The sequence below is a fragment of the Mugil cephalus genome, chromosome 11, assembly GCF_022458985.1.
Source record: "Mugil cephalus isolate CIBA_MC_2020 chromosome 11, CIBA_Mcephalus_1.1, whole genome shotgun sequence".
NCBI lineage: Eukaryota > Metazoa > Chordata > Actinopteri > Mugiliformes > Mugilidae > Mugil > Mugil cephalus.
In genome coordinates, this window is record NC_061780.1 from 7,701,111 (window position 1) to 7,722,985 (window position 21,875).

At 41.5% G+C, this 21,875-nt stretch overlaps 3 protein-coding genes across 4 annotated transcripts; all 3 read left to right on the forward strand.

The window, feature by feature from the left end:
- Positions 1 to 1,337: 1,337 nt before the first annotated feature.
- Positions 1,338 to 9,472, forward strand: rap1gapl (RAP1 GTPase activating protein-like). Of its 2 annotated transcripts, none has more exons than XM_047598840.1 (19): positions 1,338 to 1,769; positions 1,918 to 1,950; positions 2,060 to 2,150; positions 2,347 to 2,382; positions 2,476 to 2,523; positions 2,671 to 2,868; positions 2,955 to 3,052; positions 3,500 to 3,578; positions 3,965 to 4,018; positions 4,614 to 4,697; positions 4,782 to 4,882; positions 4,971 to 5,100; positions 5,206 to 5,364; positions 6,814 to 6,885; positions 7,397 to 7,483; positions 7,592 to 7,747; positions 7,834 to 7,914; positions 7,996 to 8,015; positions 8,100 to 9,472. In XM_047598840.1, exons 1-19 carry the CDS (start codon positions 1,699 to 1,701, stop codon positions 8,182 to 8,184), a joined length of 1,683 nt encoding a protein of 560 aa, XP_047454796.1. In that variant the 5' UTR covers positions 1,338 to 1,698; the 3' UTR covers positions 8,185 to 9,472. The 2 variants fall into 2 exon arrangements, with proteins under 2 accessions (XP_047454796.1, XP_047454797.1); XM_047598841.1 differs by having other exon boundaries at positions 1,727 to 1,769; positions 2,060 to 2,109.
- Positions 9,473 to 9,597: 125 nt separating this feature from the next.
- LOC125016372 (glutathione S-transferase kappa 1-like) lies at positions 9,598 to 13,982 on the forward strand. The gene is made up of 7 exons (XM_047598842.1): positions 9,598 to 10,023; positions 10,120 to 10,201; positions 10,285 to 10,413; positions 12,939 to 13,084; positions 13,186 to 13,302; positions 13,386 to 13,479; positions 13,686 to 13,982. Exons 1-7 carry the CDS (start codon positions 9,955 to 9,957, stop codon positions 13,733 to 13,735), a joined length of 687 nt encoding a protein of 228 aa, XP_047454798.1. The 5' UTR covers positions 9,598 to 9,954; the 3' UTR covers positions 13,736 to 13,982.
- A 2,015-nt stretch (positions 13,983 to 15,997) lies between these two features.
- styk1b (serine/threonine/tyrosine kinase 1b) lies at positions 15,998 to 21,852 on the forward strand. The gene is made up of 10 exons (XM_047599541.1): positions 15,998 to 16,369; positions 17,210 to 17,265; positions 17,504 to 17,674; positions 19,355 to 19,672; positions 19,764 to 19,945; positions 20,042 to 20,116; positions 20,321 to 20,529; positions 20,631 to 20,671; positions 20,915 to 21,011; positions 21,143 to 21,852. The coding sequence occupies exons 2-10, from the start codon at positions 17,211 to 17,213 to the stop codon at positions 21,333 to 21,335; spliced, it is 1,341 nt and encodes a 446-aa protein (XP_047455497.1). The 5' UTR covers positions 15,998 to 16,369; position 17,210; the 3' UTR covers positions 21,336 to 21,852.
- Positions 21,853 to 21,875: the final 23 nt, after the last annotated feature.

Here is a 21,875-nt window from a genome sequence, read left to right on the forward strand (position 1 = left end):
AATAAAAAATGATCATGTCTAATACGCTTGGCCATAGGTCAAAATCATACAAAAGTTGTCAAGTTTATCTAGACAAGTAGCTCACAGTGATGGAATGTAAAGAAATGCGTAGTTACATTATGTGAAACTGGAGTAATCAAAGCTATTGCTTGTTGACAATGTAAACTCCTTCATAACCAGATGTTACTTTAACATTCAGTCGAAACAATGATCGAACAATATAATGACATTGATAGAGTCCTTCTGCTGATATAATATTCTTGAATACTACATGTATCTTCTATCTCACTTCTCGGTTCTTATAACTCAACAGTTTAATAGTATGTTTTGTTTGCACAGGGCATTTTTTAATCATTTCCTCCACTCAAAACTGTGGAAACAACAGAACAACAAACATGAGAAGGAAGGAAGAGTCCACTGTTCAAGAAACGCTAGAATAAGTATAAATTATAATACCAAAGAAAATGGTCGTCAAACACGATAAATTCTGAACCAGTTCCTTAAGTTATATTATTCATCACGACCAATTGTATACACTTTAATCCTGGTGTGTGTTTGCCTTTGTGCAGCCATCTTGGATCCAGTCAGTCTATTCTCAGTCAACATAAACTAAAAAATATTTTAAAGCAAACACTTTAGAATTATGTGTGACCACAATGCAGGCGTGTTTGTAATTTACTATTTTAGGCAAATATTCGTACACCTGCCAGCTAATAAACAGCAGTTTTATTTTAATACTTAAAATGGTTCAGGTATCTGCAAGTTGTGTCTCAGAATATAATGTCATAAAAATACCTAATACTCTAATACTTAAAGTTGTACTTAAAACAAAACACACACACACACACACACACACACACACACACACACACACACACACACACACACACACACAAAATCATCCTTGCAGACAAATGCATTGTATGGCAAAATATCTTAAAATAAAAATGTTTGCTTAAGAACAAGGACATATTTTATTATTTATATAGTCTGGTATGACTGTCACATACATAAAATGGAGCAACATTTCACTTCCAGCATTTTGATAAATATGGATCCTGAATTCATTTTTCAGTATTCACTCAAACCATGCTTAATTAAGATACACAAGCCATAGTATGAAGTTCATCATGTGACATTATTTAATATAAATGTGCTGGCCTCCTTTTTGTGTCTGTCTCTTTCCCCTTCCTTTCATTTCCTCACTTCCCTTCCGTCGTTCTGTCTCCCTCTTTACTTCACCCTCCCCTGCCGTCTATCTCCTCACCCTCAGTGTGTGCGCTGTCAATAATTGATGATTCTTACTGACTCAAAGGGTAACAGGTCCGGGAGAAAATGTCTCACTCATTTCTTTATTTATATCCAAGTCCATCTTAAAGCCCAGTCAGCCTGGGAAAGCACCAACAAGCGCTTATGTGGGATCGGTGGCATGAAGCGGCGAGAGGCAGCCTGACCGTGTCTGTTTTATAGCTTTTGTCTGCCGCTACACCTGTGAGCATGAGTGGGTTAACGCTATCTGTCTGGCTGACAGCAGGGCAGAGGGAGGAAAGGGAAGCTTAAATGAGTGAGAGGCAGGGGGCAGAGAGGAGGAGGAAGAGGAGTGACAGAATGATAGAGTGAATTAATTCAACCTTAGCCAGCCCTGATTGATTCGATACCAAACTGGCATGTACAAACATTCACAGTGACAACTAAGCCATGGAGAGAGAAAAGAGGAATGACATGTTCTTCTCCACAAAGAGAAGTTTCACTTTTGGGGCATATGGCAGGTGAGTAAAGACACTGTTTGCCTCAAATTAGGACCGACATCCATAAAAACTCGACTGAGTGGGATCTAGTGAATAAATGCAAATTCAAGTAGTCCTGTCTGTCATAGTTTTTTTTTTTTTCTGAGTATTCTCACTTCCTTGTTTACAGTGTGGACCGACTCACATGTGGGAATGAGACGAGGTGAGGCTTAATTGTTTTGCTTTGCTGTAGCTGTTTTGAGCTCGCAACGTGTGACACAGAAGTGACAGAGTCGTGCTGTCTTGTTGTGTAAATCAACCTGTTGCTGTAGACCTGAATCAGCAGAGGACAACGTACTGGACGCCCTGGATTCTCCAGCCAGTGAGAGCAAGACTTTCCTTTCTTCTAGCAGCAACCAGAGGGTGATATCATTAAAACGTTCAGCGTGCACCTCATTCCTTTTTATAAAAATTTTAATTCAGTTTTATTTAACAAATATTTGATTGGTGATTATTTTGAGAAGTTGAGTTTCCATTTGCGGCTGTCATGTTCCTCTTCCTCTCTCTGTTCCTCCTTCCCTTTCTTTCCGACTGCATTTCGCTCTGTTCTTTCTATCAGGACACGGAGCTGTTTGAAATCATTGAGAAGCTGCAGGTGAGTTACAGTGTGATTGATCTTGTGCGGTGTGTATGGCCAGTGATGTCCGAGCAGTAGCAGTTTGTAATCTTTAGTGCTCTTGTCTATCAGGGAAGCAGGATCGATGAGCAACGGTGTGAATTCCCTCTGCCTCTGAAGGTTAGCATTCAGCTCAACAAAAAAAAAAAAAAAAAAACAGACCTAGCTCTACTTATACGGGTCCCATCTGTGTGTTGACACTGACCTTTTCATAATGTGTGTTTTCCCAAAACAGTCACCATAGATTCTGCTTTGTGTCTATTTTAGTCTCAGCTTTTGACCATAAGTGGAGACCTGCCTCTCATCCTCCCTTCAAAACTAGAAGGCTACTGGATCGACCCCCCTCTGGAGATGCTTGCAGATATGAGTCCTACCTCTTCTCACTGCGGCCTTGAGCCAGAGAGCTACGACATCATGGAGAGAGACGGCGAGGCCAAAATTTACAACGAGTTCTTCCGCTCACGAGTTAGTAGACTCTATGTAAAGTCTCAAGAGACATATGTTATCTTTCGTGGTGTGACAATTATATTCTTTGTCCTTTTCCCTTTCAGTACCATCAATCATTCACAGCAGTGGATCCATCTCTGGGGCCTCTGGTTCTCTCTGTGTGTTTGGAGGAAGAGGAGAACAAGCTGCGTGTGATACTAAGGTTGACATCTTTTTGCCTACATGACACAGTCAAACCAGAGAAAAGACGGACAAAAGCATTTCAGTCAAAAGAGTGTTATCTCCTTAAATCATCACTCCGCCTGCTTGTGTTCGCTTTATCTGAATGTTGTGGATTCATTATTAAACATGGAATTTTAGATTAAGACCTGAACATATTCAGAAATCGATTTAATATGCAGCTTATGCAGCGAGTTAAAGTAAAACCTTGATATCCAGTGCTAAAACTTCAGAAATGAAGACCTCTGGGATATTCAGAGATTCTAGACTATTTAATGAAGGTGGATGAGGAGGCATAATTCTATGAATATATTTCTTAAGGCAGGTCTGGAGGGAACCCTACATGTAACGGCTCTGCGTGGATTTAATTGTTAAGCACACAGAAAATGCAGAAAATGATGAAACATTTCCGTGTGTTTTTGTCCAACAGGATGAAGGAGCGCTCTTTGTATGGAGTTTTCTCTGCGTCTCTTTTCCCCAACATCCCATCAGCAGTTGAATTAGCAAAGGTATCTCACCCTAATTATGATTATTATTGGCCACACAGCATAAAACCCAGGTACAAAAGTATCTTCAGCAAACATAACCAGTAGGAGTAGTCCCTATGCAAATTTCAGATTGTTAAAAATGTTATTTTTATTTTTTATTGTATAACTTGCCAGTGAATCATTCACATTTATGATGCATTTTATTGTGGTAGATAGTCAAAGTGGGGCACATTTGCACATTTGCTTTGCAAAAGATTTTTTTGTTTTGCTTGTTTGTTTTGTTTTCATTCATTTGTTCTAGGTAAAATCATTTTTTCAACACTGAAGTTTGAAATAGTTGTTGTAACGTGTGTAAATGCTCTTGAAAATGTTACTTACATTTATAAAATTGCACATATTCTTTCCAGATGCTCTGTGACAAAGTGACGGTCTCAAAGTTTGACGTGGTCAGCTACCTCAAGGTAAAGCTCTAGAGCCTCAACATATGTGATACATATAATATGAACATGTCACGGCAGGAACAACACAGGCGTTGCTGATCATGTCTTCACTTTGAAGACATTGTGGTTACGAAGACATAAAAAATGTCAGCTGTAAGTTGTGAGAACACAGCTGCTAGACAGCTGTTGGTGTCTAGAAGCCACACAGGTTAAAAATGTAAGAGGCGATCCGCGTAACTTGATATAAAGAAGTGATAACATGTAGATAGAAAACAATATATTAACTCACCATTCCTTAAAACATCAGTAAACACATCCCAACTATAGAAGTCTCACCCTACTGAAAATTTCTGGTTTGAGGGTGTGACCACCACAGGGGGGGGTTATTCGTATGGATTTTCCTCCTGAACAAAATGAACAACATTAAATATAAAGGCAGTGTACTAAAAACAATACTCTACTCACTGAGCAATGTCACAGTGAATGACAGCGATCAATACCAGGAGCCTGAAACTGAAGCAGCTAAATGGAACATATGCATGTCAAAATGTTTTTTTTTTTGTTTTTTTTTTTAAAGAAATGTGTCCACATTAACCTTTTCTCCTCTGCCCTTCAGGCTCCAGAGCTCATCACCACCTTTGATGAACACAGAGTGTCTTATAATTTTAAGTTTGGTGTGCTGTACCAAAAGGCCGGACAGGTAAGAAACGCTGTAAACGATTGTTTACTGCCAAAATACGTCTCCTCGGCATTATCACTCAGACACCATCCATCTCTCTGTTAGTTCACCGAAGAGGACATACTGAGCAACAACGAGGAAAGTGAAGAGTTTAAAGACTTCCTGTCTCTTCTGGGAGAGACAGTGCAACTGCAGGGATTCACGGGGTAAAGCGCGCTGAAACCCAGTCGCAGATAACGACACAAGAAATGAGTCAAACCACGCGATTTCTTCTTTTTGCTCCTTTTTTCTCAGCTTCCGAGGAGGACTGGACGTGTGTCACGGCCAGACAGGAAGTGAGACGGTCTTCACTTCCTTCCATGGGAGACAGATCATGTTCCATGTCGCAACAAAGTTACCTTACACAGAGGGTGATCCACAGCAGGTCAGCAGGACTGTATCAGCCTGTGTCTCTGAGGATATTTCTGTGGAAATCACATGGGTTCTTGAGCAGACACTGACACTCATCACTATCTCTACTTTTGTCCAGTTACAAAGAAAAAGACACATTGGCAACGACATTGTTGCTTTGGTCTACCAGGAGGGCAACACCCCGTTTCTATCTGACGTTATCAAGTCTCACTTCCTGCACTGTTTCCTCGTGGTCCGGAGGATTCAGAGGGAGGACACAGGTGGAGCATCTTACCAGGTGACTGAGTTAAATTCATCTTCACTATCCCCACTGAGTCAATGACTGATGTTTCTAGTTCAGCCGTATACTGGACATAACGCTGCAATCCAAATATGTATTAAAAATAGAGGTTTGGCTGATTAAGTATCTGGATTTGAAATCAAAGCCTGAAACATAAATACAGTCTGGATCAGCACAGTCACTATGCGTTGAAAAGCTTGAGTTGATGTATGCATTTGATGGGACATTTTGCACTGAAATATTGTGGACAAACTATAAAATGGCAACACAAACCTTAATGACCTCAAACATGGTTCGGTAATTCTGTTCTACTGCAATTCTGTATTGTTTATCTGCAGACATACAGTGTACTGATGCACTTACACTCACTTGCCACTTTATTTAGACTTCCTATATTTCTTCATAAACAAAACTGAGAACATCTGGTCTGTCATCTCACCTTCAGCTGTTGACCCCTCCTCCTTCCTGCTTTGCTCTGCTGTTCTCACTAAGTTTGAGCCTCTCAGATTGCTGACATTGTTCTCATACTAGGCCAACTACCTGCACCACATTGTTCAAGTTCAAGATGATAGAAAGGCAACAGTAACTCAAATAACCACTAGTTACAACAAAGGAATGCAGAATACCATCTCTGAAGAAGATGGGCTACAGCAGCAGAAGACCATACCGAGGGCCACCCCTGTCAGCTAAGAACAGGAAACTGAGACTATAGTTAATACAGGCGAAACAAAATTAGAGAACAAAAGATTGGAAAAACGTTGCCTGGTCTGATGCATCTCAATTTCAGCTGTTACATTCAGATGTCAGGGTCAGAATTTGGTGTAAACAACATGAAAGCATGGATCCATCCTGCCTTGTATCAACGGTTCAGGCTGGTGCTGGTGGTGTAATGATGTGGGGGATATTTTCTTGGCACACTTTGGGCCCCTTAGTACAAACTGAGCAAGGTTTAAATGCCACAGCCTACCTGAGTATTGTTGCTGACCATGTCCATCCCTTTAAGACCACAGTGTACCATCTTCTGACGGCTACTTCCAGCAGGATAATGCACCATGTCACAAAGTTCATATCATCTCAAACTAGTATCTTGAACATGACAATGAGTTCACTGTACTCCAGTGGCCTCCACAGTCACCAGATCTCAATCCAATAGACCATCACCTTTGGGATGTGGTGGAACAGGAGATTTGCATCATAGATGTGCAGCCGACAAATCTGCAGAAACTTTGTGATACTATCATGTCAATATGGACCAAAACCTCTGAGGAATGTTTCCAGCACCTTGTTGAATATATGACGCGAAGAATTAAGGCAGTTCTAAAGGCAAAAGGGTTCCGACCTTTAACTAGCAAGGTGTACCTAATAAAGTGGCCAATGAGTGTATATCTGTAATAAGCTAATATCAGCGAGCAGCATTGACCATTCTTTTAAATCTGGTCTTTACAGGTGTCTGTAACAGCCAGAGAGGATGTTCCTCCCTTTGGCCCAGTCCTTCCAGATCCTCCGATCTTCACTGATGTAAGAGGCATCAAGGTTTCATTTGTCATGATTCACTTTTTTAACCTACGTGTAACAACTGTAGCCACTTTATGTTTTCTGTCTTCTTCACTGTTGTCAGTGTTTGAAGGAGTAAGACTCACTTTAACCCCTCGTGTTACCTCCACAATCAGGAGTTTAATAAAGTAATAAACTTAACGGTGACTGAAATCCACTTCAGGGTCCTGTAAATGGGTAATTGTAACACTACCAAGCCTCACTGGTGCACTTGAACAGACTTCATGTTAAAAAGTCTGCTGTGAAAAGGTGTGGCTCACTGTCCAAGGCGCCTTCTTATCTAGCCTTTGTGCTGTCATCCAGTCGTCCGTACTCATTTGAATGCTTTTACCTGTTCAGACCTTTATGACACCTTGCATTAATCAATAACCCGGTACATGCCGCTTTCACTCCACCTGCCCTGCATGGTAAAATCATAAAGGGTTACTATATGATAAGCAACACATGTTTTTGTGTACTCTGTTCTATCTTTTAGCGTTCCCAGCTGAGAGAATTCCTTCTGACCAAGCTCATCAACGCAGACGTTTCCTGCTGTAAGGCGGAGCAGTTCAGCAGGCTGGCGGTAGAAGGAGAAACACTATTTATTAAAGCCCTTTATGAGTCAATATCAAAGTTTGTTCTCTGATTTCCCCCCTCTGTTCTGTGTTTAATTTAATTTTCTTTTGCGAAGCTCCGTACACGTTCATCGCTCCTGGAGAACCTACAGTCTGAACTCTACAACCGTTCCCAGTGCATGATGGGAGATCCATCACTGGCTGCTGTCCCCTCTTCTGAGGGTGCGCGGGGGGCATCTGAAGGAAGTGGGGGTTTTATTGAAAACTTTAAGGTGAATGATAGCATCCGTCAGAAACTACGTTCGACTCCACCTTTTTGACTTTTTGTTTTTTAATCCTCCATAATATCTGTCATCAGAGAGCCATCCGAGTGAGGAGTCATTCCTTTGAGACTCTTGGGGTCCCCAGGAAGACTACGGGCACATCGCAGAAGCCTAAGGTAAAAACTCGCTGTGCAGCGGAAGTTTTTAATTTATCAAATGCCCATTTAACAGATTTTCTTCTCTAACTTCCTTAACAGACAGAAAAAGATGGAGAGAGGTGAGACGCATAGAAACAGCTGATGATTTTCTCTTTTGCGTGAGCTGAGCGAGTGACACAGGAAATTGTTTATGTCCTTTTCAGTGACAAATCTTCAGGACCTCTTCCCATCGACAGTTTGGGGGCAGCTGAACTCAAGGACCAAGCAAGTCCTCAGGAGGAGACATAAAAGGAAACGTCAAGTAGTAAATTATAGGCGTAAATATACATATAGTCTGTATGGTCTTTATTATTCCCGGTGGATGACTTATATGTACAAAGGACGTGAAAGTATATAGTTTTCTAGAAATATATTTATTTTACTGTCATAGCAGTGATATTCTAGAAAAATAACTGGGTTTTAGTGAAATATTTGACATAAAAACTGACAGGAATGTTTAAAATGTTTACACTCAGAAAAATATGTAGAAAATAAAGAGTGATGATTGTACTAAGGATGGGTTTGAAGCCAATAAAACCTGATCTCTAATTTAGAACAAAGAGCAGAAAATATTTCGATGTGTGTATTTTAGAAGATTATTTTTGTGATAGTCAAACTTATTCTGAAGCTTCAGCTGTGTGTGAAAGCTGAACATATCTACAGCTCCTTATCCTGAATCTCGGGATATTTAGCCATAAATTAAATGTGTAGTATCAGTGTGACCAACAATCACATTAACAACTGTTACCAAATGGTTTTTGTTTTGGAAAAGGCTATTGGTAAATCAAGATTTCTTTTTATTATTCACCTGTACCCAAAGTTTGTCACATATAAGATTCCACAGAATGAAGATGGAAGACCAGTGTTTTCCACATCAATTCTTTTGACAATGTGATGGACAAAGGATTTGGTCAAGTGCTCATTTGGTTTGATTCATCAGCAGCTGTCCTGGCTTTTTAAGGGTATATCAACAGCTGGGCTTAATATTATTGGGGATATTCAGTTTGTGGTGTGTAAAATGTGAAGAGTGACTGGGGATACTTGAACTGAGTGAAATGAAACTGCAGATTCAGGAAAAAGGAAGAGCGGAGGAAGACACTTTCTTTTGATCCAGTCTCGGGTCAAAAAGACAACACCTTGGACACTGCACATTAAATCAGAAGACACATCCTACTGGGCTATGAGATTGTGGTCTACCTGAGAAAAAAGAGACTCAAGCCTACTTTCCAGAAATGTACCATGTATAACACAAAATGAAAAACCTTTACACTCACGTGCCACACTAATTCAACAGGATGCATGCTAATAGAACAATCCTGCACTAAATCTTTGTGATGGCAATCAGCATTTCTTTAAAATAACAGATGTTGATTCAGCTGTGCTTTAATTTTGGACGCTGTGGTTCGTTGTACTATTGAATTATATTGTCTTACACTAACACATGTTTGATTTGACCAGTTTAGTAAACCGAACGTTAGAACTAGCACGAAGGGGATTTGTTGAATATGAATGAAAAATAAATTTGATCTGCGGTTAACATTGTGCTTGTAGTAAATGCTTTTATCCTGCAGAGGGCAGAAACACGACAAGCAGGGTCAAAACTGCCAACGATTCCAACAGAGGACGAAGAAAGCGGCGTAGAAGAAGAAAATAAAGACATGATCGTACTTTGCTCATACACAAATACAAACTAAGCCCTAGCGGTCAGACATTGTTACTGAGCGTGTCCGCATAGCTCGTAGCTCCAGCTAATTGTGGGAAACTGTTCGGTCAGTCTGAGGTCGCGGCTGTTAAAGCTCAGTCAGTTCTTCTGCTGAGTCCGACACGGGGATTTCTGCAGAGACACTTCCCTGGTGTTTATTTAGTTTTGCACGGGTAGTTTTGCTGCAGAAATCACATCAAGCAGCTCGAAGTCAGGTCCGGTGAACTTTGACACAGTGAAACGCAGGAGCACCGACGCTGCTCGAGTCATTCACACTTTGACTACTAATTAAAAAATTTAAGAGCCGCTGACTCACGATGAGCTCCAGGAAAGTGGTCGAGTTGTTCTACGATGTAGTTTCCCCGTACTCTTGGCTCGGTTTTGAGGTTAGTGTCTTTAAAATTGTTCCTGCGCGCCTGTCTCTGCTGCAGAGCTTGTCGAAAGTCTTTTGTTTTCACGCTGTGGATCATTTGTGATTGCAGGTCATGTGTCGCTACAGAAACATATGGAACATAGATCTCAAGCTGCGTCCTGCATATTTGGGTGGCATCATGCATGGGTCAGGTATGGACGTCAGCCACCTGTGGACACTGACGCGACTGTGTGGACATTGACTGACATAGTGCGACATTTGTCTTGTCTGACAGGCAACAAGCCTCCTGGTCTGGTTCCTAACAAGTACAAGTATATGGGCAGGGATCTCAGCCGCTTGGCCAAGTATTTTGACGTTCCCCTGCAGATGCCATCTGACCCCGCTGAGGTCATGTTCACAAAAGGTACATGCAAGCTCGATTGATACATTGGTGTATAACTATTAGATCGTATCAGGTCATAGTAATCCAAAGGGCGTTTAAACATTTAAACCAGATTAACCTGCGTGTAGAGCCCACGCTGCAGGCCACTCTCACTGTACTGCACATTAAATTATACTTGTTGTAACCTAATTTGATTTATAACCAATGATTGTGGTGAATGTGCGTCTTAAGCACAGTGTTTGCTGACTTGATGATGGTAAATATGTGTTTTGATAATCTAATAATCGGTTTGCTGTCTTATCCCGTAATAAAGCTTCTCATGCTAAAACAAACTGAGCATCTCTGGGATTTCAGTTCAAACAGGAGACAAGTTGTCAAAATATGTCACATTTGGCTATGGAAAATTGTAACAGGCATTTATGTATTTTTTTTAACAAGCATTAAGATCACACTGACATGTTATCGTATTTTTCAGTGAGACAAAGTGTGACCAGAACTTCACGGAAAAACTCACACAAAATCTCACTGGCATTTATCTTTGGCTTTGGGCTAGAGCCCTACTTCACGAAGTCAATAATTTAGCTTCTTTATGTAGAAAAATCTACAAGCAGAGACCGTGATGGAACTCTAGAAGGGCGGTCAGTATTCATGCGGGAACCCATTCTGCATCCTCAGCAGGTATCTCAGGGTCACAGATGTTTTGCCCTTAACTTGTACACCTCTCCTGAGTGGGCCAGCGAAGGCCAAGTTAGCCTTCACCTGCAGAGGGGTTCCAGCTCCTGTTTCTTGTCAGCCACAGCCACCTGGAGCTGGTCTTGGCTGCTGTGGCTGTCTCCCCATCTTTTGTAGGAAATAGCTCACTGATGTTGCGGAGAAGCCTTGACCGCCTATATTGATCGGGAATAAGTCTGCATCCCATCCTTTGATACCAGCCTCGTTGGTCAGGGCCTGGTACGTGGCCTTCTTGAGCTGGTTGGAGATGGCTAGTCTATCTTCCCAGGGCACCGTTAATTCAGCTAAGATGGTTGTTTTTGAACTCCTTGAAAGAAGGATCATGTCTGGAGGGTGGTTGCAACCACCCCCAGTGGAAAGACCAACTTCTCCATTAGGTCCGCGCGCAACTGCCGGTCGGACAATTGATAGAGGATGGATGCTGGGTTTTTACGTTTCTTTGCCTTGGGAACCTTGCTGCCCTCCATTTGGAAGGACATCCAGTCAAGATGTGGTTCAAGGTGCAGAGACTAGCTCCACACTGACTGCAGGATGCATCCTCTTCATTACCCCAAATCTTCAGGATGTTTGGTCAAGCTAAATTTTGGAAAATTAAGCTTGCCCTGGTCAGTGCCCTTTAGGTCCTTCCGAGAAAACAGCTGCTCAAGTGCCACGTCCCACTGTCCCACTGTGCCACGTCCCACGTCCCACATAATTAATCTTACAGATCAAATATGACTCACATCTGCCACTGATGGTGGCTGTTTGTAGAGTTTAATCTGAACATCACATCATAACTTTGTCTCTCTACTGTTGTTAAGGAATCGCCTCTTCTCGCAGACAAACAGCAAAGGGCATTTATGTGTTGTCAACACATGTCCAATATTGACTCTCTTTCGCACTGCTTGAGCTGCTGAGTCATGGAAGAACTTTGGCTGCCAAATGCCTGCCTTAACTGACCAGCTAACATTGTCTGCAGTGTGGCCATGAGCAGATAGTGTGGAGTCAGCTGATCAGAGCCTTTAGCTGCCTGCTGAGGCTTTAAATTGATGAGAGCAAAGACGGTGAATGACACATGGTGTAACGGTGTGACTATGTGGTGAGGTATGTCAAACCACTTCACAGAGTAGAGGAGACCTGCTGAATCAGGTGATCCACTTTCTGTGTGTGCATCACCACAAGCAACGTCTTTTGTGTTACACTTCAGTCATTTGATTAAACCGACGTCATGCGTTTGTAATCAAAAGAATCTGTGTTTGTTTTGTTTTTTGTTTTTTTTGTCCATTCATAGTGCTAGAGTATTATTGGCCAGTCATCATTTAAGCAGGTTTGCAGGTAGATGAACCACGTGGTGAGGAAAAACACCCTTGTATACCTCATCTGGAAAGATAAGAAAATGGCAGCTCATGTCGTGGTTTTAAACTCTAACCCAAATTTAATCTTTTGCTTTACGGGTTCCTAGTCAGACTGTGAACAATGACCAGAGAACAGGAAGTCATGACCCAGATATAAGTGATCCATTATCCATTGTAGCCTGAAACACTGACTGCTGAATGGAGAGGCAAGTAAAACGACAGTCACTGAATTCCCACATTCATCCATCGTTAATGTAAAACTGTTGGTCGGCGCAGCTTTAAGGCCTCCAGCATGTCGGCAGACAGACAGGTGACATATTCTCAACCTGGAGTGTTTAGGTGTACTTTGTATTTTTATGTGTTATGTCCCTTTTCTCATTTGTTAGAAAGCGAGATTCTCACAAGACGGGAGCTGTGTCTTCATTCAGCCATGATAATGGAGTACAGTGTTACAGGTCCTCTTCTGTTATCTTCTTCTAGGATCCTTGAATGCAATGAGATTTGTGATAGCAGTGCAGGAGAGCGAGAAGGGTGGAGACAGGCGGGTGGAGCAGGTGTCCCGTGAACTGTGGAGAAGGATCTGGAGCGAAGATAAAGACATCACTGAACCCGCGTCACTGTCTGAGGTACCAGCTTATTTAACATCCTGGTAACCTTTTATAATCTTTAAGAATCCTTTTATTGTTTATTTTATATATATATATATATATTTTTTTTTTTTTTGCAGGCATCAGTAAAGGCAGGATTGTCTGAAAGTGAGATTAAAGAAGTGCTGGAGCTTTACACATCGCAGGAGATCAAAGACAAGCTTAAAAGCGTGACAAATGATGCACTTAACTATGGGGTCAGTTGTCCTTCATCTCTCCTTGTATATTCAGGAAGGAGTGAATAGATATTTCAGTGCAATGAACAGAATCTCTGTTGCAGGCATTCGGCTTTCCCCTGGTGATCTGTCATGTTAATGGGAAGCCAGAGGCGTTCTTTGGGTCTGACAGATTTGAGCTTATGGCCCACTGCATTGGTGAGATTGCATCACACACCATTCACAAACAAAATGAAATGTCCATCCTCCAATATGTCTTGACTTGAATTAACTTTCATCTCTTTTATCCAATTCCATGACATGCAGTAAGAATCACAGCTCGTGCTAGTGTTGCATTGATGAAAACAGATTCGGTTCTGCGTGTCAAATCTTCCTCTCTTATTTCTGACTTTGTTCTGTTTCAGGAGAGAAGTGGCTGGGACCCACACCTAGCGCATCAGCGGCCAAGCTGTGAGGTGGATACGTTGCTGATTTGCTCACAGATTCAACTGCTTTCTAAGTCGTGCCTTTGTCACATCACGGTGTATACCTTAATAAGCAATACATGGTAGAAACTTTAAAATCATCAAACAACAGGTTCTTTAAGTTCAAACCTTTTTCAATCAGCAAACAGAGATTTCTCTGTGTGCATTTCCTCCCACAGTCTAAATGTCTGCTGGCTGGTGTGTTGGAAAATAAAATGCCTCAAGGTGTTAACTCTAGTGGGCTTGTGGCTTTCTGTTTCTTTCAGGTTTTTGTGAACTAATGACCTGTCAAGGGTGTGAATATCCTCTTTCTCAGCGTGGACTCAATCTGGTGTGAACATTTTTTAGTCTCACCTGAATGTTTCAGATCATCAAACAAATTCAAATATAAGTCAAAAATAACATAGAATGCAGTTTTTAAATGAAAATTGTTGTTGTTAAGGGAAACCAATCCAAACTGACATGGCCCTGTGTGAAAAAGTGTTTGCCCCTCCTGTTAAAACATCGGTTTCTCTAGCCACACCCAGACCGGATCACTGCCCCAACTGTTCTCAATCAAGAAATCACGTCAATAGGACCTGCCTGACAAAGTGAAGTGGACCAAAAGATCCTCAAAAGTTACACATCGTGCAAAGATCCAAATAAATTCAGAAACAAATGAGAAATGAGCTGAGATCTATCAGTCTGGAAAAGGTTATAAAGACATTTCTAAAGCTTTGGGACTCCAGTGAACCACAGTGAGAGTCATTATCCACAAATGTTGAAAACATGGAACAGTGGTGAACCTTCTCAGGAGGGACCAGCCGACCAAAACTATCCCATGAGCACAGCGACGACTCATCCAAGAGGTCACAAAAGACCCAATGATCCAAAACACAGAGATGCTGTGGCATGACCTTAAAAAGACGTTTCGTGCTGGACGACCCTCCAACGTGACCAAAGTGAGAAATTCCTCTTCAACTCATTTCAAGTTATTGCAAATGATTGATTGTAGACGTTGCTGCTAAGTGTGATCCAACCAGTTATAAGGATTAGGAGGCAATCACTGTTTCACACATGACCATGTAGGCTTGGATTTTGTTTTCCCTTAATAATAAAAAACCTTCATTTAAAAAATGGAAAAGAACAGCTTCACACCAGTGTAGTATGCTGCAGTCCCTCGCTATATGAAACAGTGTGAGAATACATAATTACCAGTTGCAGTTAATAAATAAATGACACAACATAAGATGTAAAAATAGCAGCTATTTAACACTTTGTTTATTACAATTACTTTTTGATATTTAAAGACTCGGTGTATCTCATTCCTCCATTTTGGCCCAGTGACTGTAATCTAGTGATTGTCTAACTGTACGGCCCAGATATTAACTCAGATGATTGGATTTGACATAAATGAAGTGCCAGGTCAAGCAAATTAAGTGTTGTTGATAAAAGCCTGAACGGTGTGCGATGTTTCTTTACTCTTTAGTTATGGATCATGATGTATTTTTAGATTGATGCCAATCCAAATGCCCAAAATAATAATAATAATAATAATAATAATAAAAACTGATTTCTCTGTATTTCTTCCAGCTGCCTTGCTCTTCTTTGATATGAAACTTTGCATTTATTTTTATGGAAATTAAAAAATTCATCCTTGCAGCATTTGTCTTGTGAATATATCTTCAGTGGGTGGATGTTCAGAATGTGGGACATATTTTTGTCACAGAGTGTCTGTCTGGATTGACACAGATATAAGTTGAAACTTGGCTGTTTGACAGAAGCAAACAACCCACCCAGAGGTGGGAGTTCAGGTTAATTATTATCTTTATCTGTGTGTTGGACGTGTGGCAAAAGCATATAATAGTATGAAAGCACATATTAAAAGGACAGCAGAAAATACTGTATTCATGTAGTTAAATGACATTATGTAAAAAAAAAAATAAATAAATAAACATTTAATATTAGCATTTGGGACTGTTCTCTTTGTTTAATGTCAACATATGGAAAGAAAAGCATTTTGTTACTGCTGACTCCAGAGGCAGACAAAGCAGGTCATACGAGCTCCAGGGCTACAAGCGCCAAACGAGCTTGACAAAGGGTCAGGTACTGAGAAATGACAAGGAGTGGTGCGACCTGTTTCAGAACACAAAGAAGACAAAGGCAGGCCTACAAGTACCTGACATAAATAAACCTAAGGGAAAAATAAAATTACAACTAACTTACTAACTACAGTTAGTTAGTGGTCAAGCCCGAAAGTGTCCACACGCAGAGCAGGTCTGTGAATCGCCACACTTAAGAGTGTGAAGCATCTCCACTTAGTCTGGGAAGGAGGGAAACAGAAAGAAGGAAGAAGGAAGGCGTAAATAGGAGAGGAGCGAGATATGATGCAGATGACGAGGGTGGAGTTAAGAAAACCCAGAAGGTGTAACGTAGACAAACAGCTCTCATCTCCCCTGAGCCGGACAAGCCACCTGTGAAAAACAAAGACAATGAAGATCTGAACAGTGCAGCTGAACTCTGGGAAGGGCTGGAAGATGTAAGAGAAGTGTCAAAGAGTGTGAAGGAAAGGAGCATGAGCCTACAGCAACAGGAACTCATCATTATTACTATTTAATTTGGGGAAGAAGAGTCAGTTGAAGGAGGTAAGGTAACCTGTTTTTATCTTGCATCTCTGTTCTGTTGTGTGATTTTAGCTGTTTTAAAACCGTCATGTTGGAGTTGGTGTGATCAGTGCATTGTCAGTGTATTGTTAATTTGTATTGTTGTACTCTATGTTTTGTATTGTGCATTATGTTACTTTCATGAAATCTTAGCAGTGAGCACAGCTCACTTTAGTTGCAACATTTTCATGATTTTTATGACGTGGTGTGACTTGGTTTGCTGTTTATTACATTTACTGTATGTTTGCCTATGGGTGTGTAGTGCGACGCGGGCATTAATGTGTCGAAAAAATGCAGATGAACAGGTTTAGAGGTCTCAGACCTGACGTAACAGAACGATCATGTGACCTAAGAGCTTCCCTGTGTGGCTCCACTGTCAACAGGCCCACAGAGTAACACTAACCCTGAAGATTTACCAGCTCTACAAATGTGTGCTGGTAAAAATGATCAAAACTAGCCCTTAGTTTTCTCTGTAGCAGGAAGAACACATTCACCACACCTTACAGACAAGAGTTACAATATCTGTTGCAAGTTACAGGTTTCCCATCTCAATTACCCTCATGCACCTTCTCCTACGGAGTCATGTTACCATTAACAGGCTCTGCTCCAGTGACAATATGAGATTCAAGACTACCACCGTCACTTTATTGGCTGCTTTTAATCATTTTACTCTATTCAAAAAAAGACCTCATAACACCCTGAGGCCAACTAACAGCTGAACGTATCCAACTGTGTCTGTGTGAACAACCCTAACCCTAACCTTAACCCTAACCCTAGGTATGGAAAGGGTTAATATGCTATCTTTGTATCTCTTTTTGACAGGATGTCTTCATTATCAGAGGCGGATAGGCGCTGCAACCAGGGAGACACGATCTGCGGTAAGTCTTTATCAGCAGACAAAGCGCTTCTGGTCACTGGACAGGTCTGGCCATTCATTCGACTTCTCCCTACCTCTCAGAAATCTTTAGTGATTGTCTGGAAAAACAAAATGCTCTGGAAGTTTTTCTGAACAAACAGATCAGGGCACACTGTAAAAACACGTCTGCCACTGTAATATCACTGCGTCTCAGTTGTGCTGAGTGCCGGTAAAGACTGACTTCTTCTTCCTGGTCGCAGAGATCCGTGTGTATGAGCAGGAGGTGATCATCGTGCCCATCTTTCTGCTGGCCAGCTTCCTGATCACTCTGGTCTTGATTCTCCTGCTGCGCTACTGTCCGGAGAAGGTCGACCGAATTCGCCCAAATGCCTCAAAGTCGTCTCCCAGGAGAGTGCTGCACGGCATTGATGGTAAGCAGTGACCGGTTGTTCTCTACATGGACTAAAACTGTCCGTGTGGCTTGCTATTGTTGGCTTGAAGACCTGTTTAACTTGTCTCCGTGTGTCGTAACACAAAGTACTTTTTAATAATCATTTTTGTTGTTTTGAAATGCAGTCATGTTAAATGTATTTAGGACACAGTGAATAAAACTAAACTTCTTTTCGATTAGGCCTTGCACTACAGTAAAACACTGATGTAATGATATAAAACACGTCCTCATGGGGGGCCATTATAGCTGACAAGTACAGAGCACTAACAAGTACTTCAGAGGTCCTGATAACTACATTTCATTATATCATGTATTTTAAATTTCTTAAATGCTTTTCTGCTTCGCATGAATGCTAATGGGATGATGCAATTGTTTGATTATTGCTCATGTAGTTAGTTTTTCCTGAAAAGAAAATGGGTCATCAAGTTTTACTGTATTATTTTCTACTCTTATGGAAACTGTGCATGTTCACGGTACACAAGAACCAGTTCAGAGTTCACACAGATTAAAGAGAACTAGTTCACATTCATTTCACATATTGTAATTCTGAAAGATGTTTCTAGACATATATATATATATATAACTCCTTCAAATGTTTGCATAGAATAAGTGCTATTCACACGGGATTAGTTTTAGCTTGAGGGTCAATACATAATTGTGGGACTTCTTGAGTTTAAAAAATTATGGACCTGCCCCCCCCATACATTATTATTTTTTCTTACAAAGTATTCCTGAAATATTGTGTTTTCAGTAATTGCCAAAAGTAGGGATAATAGATTTCAGACATTTATTTAAAAAACTGATACTTTCTCTCATTATTTGGTCGACTATGTTACGGACAAAAACTAATGTTGCTGGTTGTACTGGTTGCTCATCACTGTCAGGACTCAGAGGTGGGGTAACAACAGAAGAAGCCTGTCTCTTTCTGTGTCCGCTCTGTTCAAATATAGGCTCGTAGCACTTGACATGCTCTCTCATTTCTCTCCATTTCTGTCGGCCAAGTATTTTAGCAAGTATGCCTCCCTTTTAGCAGGGTCGCCATCTCGCCATTCATGGTAACGACAATTGTGGCATTTGCTTGAAAAACAAGTTCACTTTTTAGAATATTTACCCAAAACAGCCTTTTTTTTATTCAGTGTACAGTTAAAATATTAAATAAACTCTGGAAAACTATAAGTACTCTTAGTCCTCTATGTTACCTTTACAGGGTGACATGTTGACATGACCAACCACCACGTGGCATTTTTACAGAAAGATACTTCGAAATTTTATTACACAATTGAATTAAGTTGAATTGGAAAGTTGACCCACACGCTACTTTATGTTAAATAGAAAGTGGAGAGACGACATACCATGGAATCTTGCCAGTCTTTTATTCGGGACTAAATTAGATCTTGCGGAGCAGGTCATGTGATGTGGAGTTATCACACTTCCTTAAGAGGTGTTTTTGAAATGGGTAACTTGGTGGAAAGTGATTTCTCAGAATAGAATTTGTAAAGACATGATCATAATGAACATAGAAACATTATTATTATTATTTTTTTTTTTTAATAAAAATGTATGCAGGATACATCCCATGGACTTGAAAAGTGACGCGTTCAGTTCACATACATGATGCGTTCATGCACAACGCTGATGACTCTCTCCTCTGTGTCTGCAGCTCCGCCAGGTATCAACGTTTTGGAGCATGAAAGCATCGCCTTGGACACGCCCCATTCTTACTCCACCTTCACTCCCCCGAACTCCTACTACCCCCAAACCCTCACCAAGCCTGTGACCACACCCGTCCACCCACCCAGCCCCCCGCCCAGTTTCACTCCCATCGTCCAGCCCAGAGAGCTGCCGCGCCAGAGGCTGCCCGAGTCCTTCAACCTGGTCACTCCTCTGCCTGTTGCCTTCTCCCTGAACTCCAACTCCTCTGTGTCCCTCTACAGGGCGCGCATGGACAACAGGAACGTGGTACTGCGGGTGCTGAACGGTGAGAGTTTGACTGAAGCTTTTCTGTGGCTGACGCAGGTCTCCTACAGTTATTATCCTTTTTCACCTGCCTCTGTTGAATTCCTTCACAGACTCAGCTGATGCCACAGAGAGACACAACTTCCTGGGTTTTGCATCGTTCCTGTCCCAGCTTGGCCCACATCCATTCCTGCCAGAGCTCCTGGGTGTCGTCTCCCTTCGGGCTCCTCTGGTTACAGTGGTGGAGGAGCTAGAAAACAGAGACCTGCTCAGCTACTTGTGGCGATGCAGGCAGGTAGGGAGTGTCAAGGATATATTTAGTTTTCATGTTGCGGTAAATGAGGTAGTGGTTCTCTGTCAAACCATATAATATTTGTATTTGTTTTTCCAGGATCATGTGGAGCCACCCTGTGAAATGACTGAGAGACGAATATTCACCATGGCCAAGCAGGTGGCCTCTGCTCTGGTTAGTGTGCTAATAACCACAGTAATAATATCACATGGTTCAGTTGTTAGTGGATTTTTCCCCCTAAATTCCTTCATTGGTCATATGATACCTGACAATGACGAACAGGACGAACAATAATCTCATTTTGAAAAGCAGAGGCCCTTTACATATTTACTTAACTGCACTGTTTGTTTAACCCTAATGTCCTTGTTGTCCCATCAGGAGTTCCTGCACGGCAAAGATCTCCTCCACGGAAACATCCGTGCCCGCAGCGTGCTGGTCACCAAGGAGTTCACGGCCAAGCTGTGGGGCCTACACGGGGTCTATACACGGAAGAACCAAGGAGCCACACAGAAAGACGATCCCAGCATGAAGAAGTGGCAGGCTCCGGAGGTGCTGGCCAAGAGGCCTGCCAGTAGGAGCAGCGACATGTGAGCTCATTTGAAACCTGCCTGTGTCACCTGAATCAGAGTTGTTGTTGTTGTCGCAGATTCTGTAACGTCTGTGCTTGTATGTCTCTCTCTCTCTCTAGCTGGTCTTTTGGTATCCTGTTGTATGAAATGACCACCTTGGGTAAGTTCTTCCCAGATGTTCCCATACCGATACCCCATCTCGCACACTCCACAGCTAGTAATATTAGCAATAATATGCCAGTCAACATAGATTTCTTTAAGCGTTAAGACTGATTTCCACATTTCCACCCCCAACAAGGACTCTTTATATTTAATATAAGCCGTCAGTCCATCTATTGCTGTCATATATTTCTCTCCATAGGTTCTAGTGTATCTGCTAATTTCTCTCTGCTTTTCTCTCTAGGTGAAGCTCCTTTTGCAGACATCTCAGTTACAGAGCTTCTGCAGTTTCACCAACGAGGAAAAACCCTGAAAAAACCCCTCAACTGCTCCAACACGCTGTAGGTGTCCTCCGCGTGCTCCAGATTATTAGAATTGTCACACCAGAAGCAGCTCACTGATCACCAATTTCCCCCTCTTTAACAATTTCCTGCAAGACCTCACACTGTTTTCCGATGTCCGTCTTTCTCAGGTATACTGTCATTAAAGGCTGCTGCCAGTGGAAGGATCAGGATCGACCCTCGTTGGCTGAAGTGAGCCGAAAGCTGATCGCAGGAGAGAAGGGCGCCTCCGACAAAGTCCTCAAGGCGTCTGGGACAGTGAACATCGAACAATACCTACAGGAAGCAGGATACGGGGAAACCAACAGCTACACCGTTTTCTGATCAGTGCCAATGAATAAACAGATAAACAAATTGCACTACTGTCAAGTACCCCACACGTGCACTTTTACAAAATCGTTCCTTACAGATGCAATAGAAGTGTTCCAAACCTGGTGTACGGGCGTTTTGAGTCATGAAATAGATTTACACAAAAAGCAACAAGAAATTTAACTTTGAACTGTTTTCATCTCATTAATACACTTTGTTTATTTAAGCTATAGCTAGATGTCAGTTGGGGAAATATTTTGTAGACTTTAATATATGTAAACCTGATTGATGTACAGATTCTGAACTAAATACAGTCATTACATGACGGTTTATAAGTCCTGTTCTAAGCCAGTGTATCTTAATGGATGTAATATATGTTGCGAAATTGCTAATTTTTTTGTAAGACTCCATTTCAGGCTGTTATGGAAATGAAGAACTTATCAATGTGATTATTATGTTTACTGTGGACCTGTATGGGCAAGAAACGAACAGTTTACATGAACTGAAATGTGAATAAAAAATATAATCTCAAGGCTGAGGACCTTTCCTATAAAA

Excerpts from the sequence above, each read along its gene's own strand:
- rap1gapl (XM_047598840.1), top strand. The coding sequence starts at position 1,699 with ATGGAGAGAGAAAAGAGGAATGACATGTTCTTCTCCACAAAGAGAAGT. Across the intron at positions 7,484-7,591 it reads AGCAGTTCAGCAGGCTGGCG|CTCCGTACACGTTCATCGCT; the intron begins GTAGAAGGAGAA and ends TCTTTTGCGAAG. Across the intron at positions 7,748-7,833 it reads GTTTTATTGAAAACTTTAAG|AGAGCCATCCGAGTGAGGAG; the intron begins GTGAATGATAGC and ends ATCTGTCATCAG.
- LOC125016372 (XM_047598842.1), top strand. The coding sequence starts at position 9,955 with ATGAGCTCCAGGAAAGTGGTCGAGTTGTTCTACGATGTAGTTTCCCCG. Across the intron at positions 10,202-10,284 it reads TGGCATCATGCATGGGTCAG|GCAACAAGCCTCCTGGTCTG; the intron begins GTATGGACGTCA and ends CTTGTCTGACAG. Across the intron at positions 13,480-13,685 it reads GCTTATGGCCCACTGCATTG|GAGAGAAGTGGCTGGGACCC; the intron begins GTGAGATTGCAT and ends GTTCTGTTTCAG.
- styk1b (XM_047599541.1), top strand. The coding sequence starts at position 17,211 with ATGTCTTCATTATCAGAGGCGGATAGGCGCTGCAACCAGGGAGACACG. Across the intron at positions 20,530-20,630 it reads GCCAGTAGGAGCAGCGACAT|CTGGTCTTTTGGTATCCTGT; the intron begins GTGAGCTCATTT and ends CTCTCTCTCTAG. Across the intron at positions 21,012-21,142 it reads CTCAACTGCTCCAACACGCT|GTATACTGTCATTAAAGGCT; the intron begins GTAGGTGTCCTC and ends CGTCTTTCTCAG.